We start from the raw sequence: 6,646 nt of genomic DNA on the forward strand, positions 1-6,646 counted from the left end.
TGTGTATATGCCTCAGAAGCTCCAGGGCACTTTTTCCTAGACAGTTTACGATGTACTTATTGCAGTGTGATAGATTGCAGTAGATTGTAAAAGTCTAAGATTTGACCTAGCAGGTGTGTGTGTGCATAACGTTTCAGCTGCCATATACCGTGCCTTTGCTAAAGGGTTGGCTGCTGCGTCTCTGAAGAGTCTCTACCATTTCAATGCCCTTTACATTCCCGTAAGAGAATCAGAATTATAGCGGCCATGACTTTTTCATACAGTACAAAGTGCCTCTCTTCTTCCCCTGTGTGTGTGACCAGGCCTGATCACCAGCAGCCAGTCTGCTGCCTACGCTATCAGCAAGTTCATCAGCGGGGTGCTGTCGGACCAGATCAGCGCCCGCTGGCTCTTCTCCATCGGCCTCTTTCTGGTGGGCACCATCAACGTGGTCTTCTCCTGGACCTCCACTGTGAGCGTCTTCGCAGCGCTGTGGTTCATCAACGGGCTGGGCCAGGGGCTGGGCTGGCCCCCCTGCGGGAAGGTGCTGAGGAAGGTGAGAGGGGAGTGCTGGATGAAAAGGGGGAAGGGTTTCAGAGTGGAGTGGGGGATTAGCTGTTGGAGGAGTAAAGAGAGGATCAAAAGGAGGGGGGAGAAAGGGTGGAAGGTTCAGCGTGAGAATGTAGGGGTAAAAGAGAGAGGGAGGTATGTCTGTGACCAGCTTTCCAAAAGGAAGAGTGAACTGTGTGTGTTTTTGTGTTTGAGTTGTCCGAGTTCACATGAACAGCATTAGCCTGTAGTGCTGGCACACCATGTCCTCAACATGAGCACAGTTGTCTTGAAAGCCAGTTAAAGAATTGACTGTGATACTGTGATTCTGCATGCCAATGTTACTTCACCCCAGGACCTTTCCTGGGCTAGGTGCTAGTAGCCCTCAGTATTGGCAGCTCCACACTGCAGGGCCGAAGGGAAGGGGCTTGGGTTACAGAGACAAACCTTTATAGTGGAGCTCTGCCCAGCTCCTGCTTGTTAAAGGGACGGGTGGATATACAGGTGTCCTGCTTTCCCCTGCTTGTTAAAGGGACGGGTGGATATACAGGTGTCCTGCTTTCACGGTCGCAGTGTTTGGTGTGTGTTGTTCTGGTCCTGTGATAACAGGTTGTGAGGTGTCCTGTAGACCTGGCCTTGTGGGTATGGTGTTTGATGTGTGTGGTGTCCTGTGGTTATGACTTGTCCTGTGGTTATGATCTGTCCCGTGCTCCTGTGCTTGCAGTGGTTCGAGCCGTCTCAGTTTGGGACCTGGTGGGCGGTGCTCTCCTGCAGTATGAACCTGGCGGGGGGGCTGGGCCCGCTCGTCGCCACGGTGATGGCGCTCAGCTACAGCTGGAGGACCACGCTGTCCATCTCGGGGCTGATCTGCATCGCCACGTCCTTCCTCTGCCTCCTCTTCATCCAGAATGAGCCGGCCGACGTAGGGCTGCCCAACATCGAACCTGGGACAAAGAAGGGCAAAGGGGGTGAGTTTACTGCACGTCTGTATGGCCATCTGACCGTCCAGCCGCCCATCTCTCAGTCTGCTGCACACACAGTCATTCAGATTCCAGAGTTAGGTGGAAGTGTTGGTATTGATAGGTGCTTATTGATAGGTGAAACGAGAAATAAAACTGACTGTCTCCTGTACGCAGTACAAGTGGAGTTCCCCCTTCAGCTGGTTTTGAAAGTAATCTTTAAATCTTTACCAAGGCTGATCTCTTTTCAGCCCATGTTGGAAATATCCTGTTAAATGGATTTAAAAACTAAAAGAGAAAGTTATGTCCCTACAAATCAAAGGAACAGGCAGAGATATGTTTACACGGATGCCAAGGAATTCTGTTTTCCTTTTGAAATGTTGTGAGCGTGATGGACACTGCAGCTTTACCTTCCCCTCTGCCAGGCTCCTCGGAGAGTGACAAGAGCACCCTGAAGGAGTTCCTGCTGTCCCCCTACCTCTGGGTTCTCTCGGTCGGGTACCTGGTCGTGTTTGGAGTGAAGACCGCCTGCACGGACTGGGGGCAGCTCTTCCTCATCCAGGAGAAGGCCCAGTCCATGCTCATGGGTAACTGGCTTTGCTAAACATGATTCCCACTGCAGAGCGTTTTGAGCAGAATGGATGTTCTTTTTATTTCCTGTCTAACTCCCCTCTCCCCCCGTGTGTTTCAGGAAGCTCCTATATGAGTGCTCTGGAGGTGGGGGGTCTGGTTGGCAGTATCGCCGCGGGGCTCCTCTCTGACAGGGCCGTCGCTCGGGTAAGTGGGGGCGCGGGGGGGGGGTTCCTGGACTAGATTTTTCTTTTTTTTTGGTCAAGTGGACTATGTTAATTGCTGTGTGTTCATTGTCCTGTCCTCCCTCCTCCTCCCAGCAAGGCCTACGTAGTCATGGCAACCCTCGGCACGCCCTCCTGCTCTCTATGATGGCCGGGATGACCGTGTCCATGTACCTCTTCCGGGTCACCATCACCCCTGACTCCTCCAAGGTAACAGACGCTTCCTGTTTTTCTCTTTCATGATCTTACAGTGGGGCTGGCTAGAGCACAGCAAGCTCCATTAGGGTTTTAACCCGTTGTAGGCACTGAAGCATTACCCTGCAGTCTGATCGCAGTCTGTAGTCCCATGTGTGTGTACTGTAATTCTGTGTCGCTGTAGTTGCAGTCTATTTTCATGATTTATATTGCAACTTGGGAAAACAAATCCTGCGTGATTCTAGAGGGTCAGGTCTCTAAGATGTAAAGATTCCCGTTGCATACAGCGATCATGTGCAGAGTGACTGTCTGATTCCATGTGAATTACACCTCTGATTCAGGGCAAATTCTACACTGGCTGTTGTTTTAAAGGGTGAATGTCACAAGTGTTAACCTTTCTTTATTAGCTCTTCCTAAAACACAGAAATAATTTACAAAGTACGAAAACATGTTTTATAGGTGTCAGTATTAATGATCTGAATTGTCTTTATCTCCTGTTCTCTCTCTCTCTCTCTTTCTCTCTCTCTCTCTCTCTCCCCGGTACCCCGCAGGAGTCTACTCTCTGGACACTGGCTCTTCACCCTCTCTCTATCCTCACTGGTTTATCGGAACAAGAGGTTTCTGTCTTTCTCTTCTCACTCCCAGCCTTTCCTCTGCTTCGCTCCATTGCTCCATCTTACACTGTGGTTTAATCTGCAGGTGTAACAGGCGGGGCTGGGTGAGAGCTCACCAGCAATCCAGAGTCTAGATTAAAGTACAGAATAGCCCCACCTGGAGAGAACCTCCAGCATTACTGACCCTAACCCTAATGCAGGCAAACCGTTAGACAGCATTTTAACATATATCTTATAGTTCATTTTAAGTAGGGATATGGGTCAGACCCATTTAGTGCTGATATGCCATTACCTCCTCCCACCAGCAGGAGGCGGTCACTCAAGCTGGAGTTGCCTGTTACACCGATTCTTCAGCTTGTTTTCCACTTATCGAACCCTTCCATGTAGTGATTTCACTGGACAGTCTTTTCAACGATCTGTAGTGCATGTGAGCTGAGTTAAAGCCATCAGACCAGTGCAGTGTGCTAGGGTGCAGTGGATGGAGTGTGTTCACCTCCGTTCATTACCGCTTGCTCTATAGAAGTCTGTAGCCAAGCGTGTCTGTGTTAGAGCTGCAGAGACACAAAGAATTTTGCCATTGTTATCATTTATTTTTAAACCACCATAAAATCAAAGTGGAAACTTTTTTTTAATTTAAAAGAAGGTGTTTTGAAAGCTCATCTGGTACTTTTAATGAAAAGGTTTCATGTTACCTTTTAATTTGGACAATTACGTTTTTTCATCCAGATTTTGATTCTCTCGTTGGGGGCTCTCTTCGGTTTCTCCTCCTATGGACCAATCGCATTGTTCGGGGTGATAGCCAATGAGAGCGCTCCTTCTAACTTCTGTGGGACGTCCCACGCCATCGTTGCACTGATGGCCAATGGTGAGTCGGGATGCATTTTACTTTTACTTCGTTGTAACCTTAATTTTAAAAAGCATAGTGCTCCCTTTATTTCTGTGTCTTGTACAATTTACTGTTAACGTGAGCCAACCGTGAATTCAAGCTAATCAAGCTCATAGTAAAACCTGGAATGGGTCACAACGCTATGCAATATGAGTCTTATTTCCAGGCCTGCCTAATTACATTAATAAGAGATTAGATTGCAGTACAGAGGTGGCGGTGGTTAACCGCGCAGTCATTGTGTCTCCCTGCACAGTGGGCGGTTTCTTGGCTGGACTTCCCTTCAGCACCATTGCCAAGCACTACAGCTGGAGCACTGCGTTCTGGGTAGCGGAGGTGACCTGCGCCATGACCACGCTGGTCTTCTTCCTGCTCCGCAACATGCGCACCAAGATGGGCCGCGTGTCCAAGAGGTCTGACTGAGCCGCGAGTTCACAGCGCCACCCCGCCGCGGCGCAGAGGAGCGGCCTGCTGACACGCCACGTAGCATAACAACACACGGGCAGGCCCTTTCCTCACTGGTCAGTCCGATTACCCATCCACCAATCCAGTTCCAGAGAACGCGTCTGGAAACTGAGCTCAGCCATTTTTTTTAGGAATTAACTAAATAAAATATTTTGCTAGTAACAAAAGGATTTGCATTACCCAGCCCCCTACCATGTCATTATTTCTGTGTTTTAGGAATAGATAATACTCATGAAAGGGTCAAAAACCCTTTAAAACAACATTGTGTCCTGAATCAGCTGTTTGAATTACACACTGAGGCAGTCACTCTGCACATTGTTTAACACTGCCTGTGTTACACCTGCTACCACCTTATCGGTATCACAACAATCTAAGACAACCCAAACACAGCGCAATGATGTCTGTAAGAAAGCTGAACACCTCCCTTGGTGTCTTCGAATCTGCAAACAGAAGATTGTATTTTTTAATAAGATGGGTAACAGTTGCATACCTTTTTTTTTTTTTTTTTTAAATAGATATTTTAATACAATATGTTATGTGTCAGGGAAATTAGCCGTTTTATTTATTTTTTTGCCTGGTTTGTTAGAAATCAGATTTTTCCCCCCTAGCATCATCTTTATCTGGTACGAACCCACACAGCTTCCTTGTAAACGACTAAGAAAGTATTATTTCAATAAAACAGGTAACACCACTTCTGATAATAATGATTATTACCTGTGATAGATGTTTTATTAAACGACAGTCGTCTATTTTTGATTCCAGTAAGGACATGACTGTGAGTTGGTGTTACATTACAAAGCTGTGTGTATGTCATTAATAAAATATCTCAACACTAAGAGTATTAAAACACTACATGCCTTTGTGTCAGATTGTTTTACTCTTAATCCTTCTCTGTAATTTCCACATTGCCCCTGGAGAAAGGGGGAGGTTCAATAAACAGTGCGTTATTTATTAAATAGTTCAACCAAACTGACGTGAATGTTGATGAATAAATCCTAGCAGCGTCTTCCTGATTTCAGAGTTAGACCTTGAATAATGTAACATTGAGTGGGTTTTGTGTACCTTTCATTTTATCTGCCACTTCACTGCTGATGCCATGCAATGCCACTATCATGGCACTGTTTTACCAGTGTGCCAATTTCCTTACTTTCATTCCACCTCATTCACATTGCTCAGTTCACCTGCTCCCCGCTCCCCCTGGCACCGAGAGACAGCATCCTGCACAGTCAGGGCGGTGCTCATGCAAGCAGCTTAGGAGGGAGACATGGCTATGATGGAGTCGCTGGGAGTGCTTTACACAACTGACTGATTAAAATCCATACAGCTGCTGTTTCTGCTATGAAGTTTGTGGATAGTTTTCAGCTGCACCAATAACGAACACAGAAGGTGTAAGGTTTGCTGTGCACTGGGGAAAGTTTAAACCAAAAAACTATTTCTCAAGCAAGAATGTTTATTCTTCTTACAGTATTTACAACAGAAAAAAAAACCCCACAAATTTCCAAACTTGCAGCCCTGAACGTGCCATCATTAAATTAGACAGAAATTTATCATACCACATTTTTATATCTATATGAAATATGTACAGTGCTGTCCCTTGAGACATGAGAGAAGTGGCCACAAGCTACAGTGGGATGTAACTTTAAACCCTCAATCATACGGTACACAGTGATAGGAAAAAACAGTTTATGTTTAACACTACTGTAATAAAATACGCTGGAGTTGTGTTTTCATTGCCAATACCCTGATGTGGAAGCTGCTGAAAGCAATGTTGCTCCAAGCATGTCCATTCCCTCTCTCACCATGCATTGCTCACTCATATCCCAGTGTGGAGAATGCATAGTAAAGCAAATACAGGGGGAGCGCACTTTATAACAGGAGCAGACATTACTGCAGCAGTTCATATAGGCTGGTGACAGCACTAGTCAAAACGCTTGCCTACTGGACTTTTCTTAGAATGCCTTCAAATTTCTGAGTGTGGATGAAGATGTTCTTTTAAATCCCAGTCTTGTTTCCAGATCAGGACCCTGGTCCAAAAGTTCCGGCTTTCTCCACGACTTCCAGCGCCAATTTCAAATTCTGATCGAACAATTCACACCTGGAAAATAAGGAACGAAGGAAACTCACATCTTTACAAAACGGCTCCGAAGATCAGTTGACTCTTTTAATGTTTACTGATCCACAACCTCCATTCTGCCCATCTACCTCAAC

At 46.4% G+C, this 6,646-nt stretch overlaps 1 protein-coding gene across 1 annotated transcript; it reads left to right on the top strand.

Moving 5' to 3' along the window:
- Positions 1-298: 298 nt before the first annotated feature.
- Positions 299-5,287, top strand: LOC121309442 (glucose-6-phosphate exchanger SLC37A4-like; the record flags this gene model as incomplete). Its single annotated transcript, XM_041242366.1, has 8 exons — positions 299-535; positions 1,253-1,496; positions 1,913-2,074; positions 2,179-2,264; positions 2,378-2,491; positions 3,028-3,093; positions 3,817-3,955; positions 4,230-5,287. Coding segments are annotated over 8 exons (1,215 nt in total), but the record flags the coding sequence as incomplete, so codon positions are not given.
- Positions 5,288-6,646: the final 1,359 nt, after the last annotated feature.

Source organism: Polyodon spathula, unplaced genomic scaffold, assembly GCF_017654505.1.
Source record: "Polyodon spathula isolate WHYD16114869_AA unplaced genomic scaffold, ASM1765450v1 scaffolds_1273, whole genome shotgun sequence".
NCBI classification, from domain to species: Eukaryota; Metazoa; Chordata; class Actinopteri; order Acipenseriformes; family Polyodontidae; genus Polyodon; species Polyodon spathula.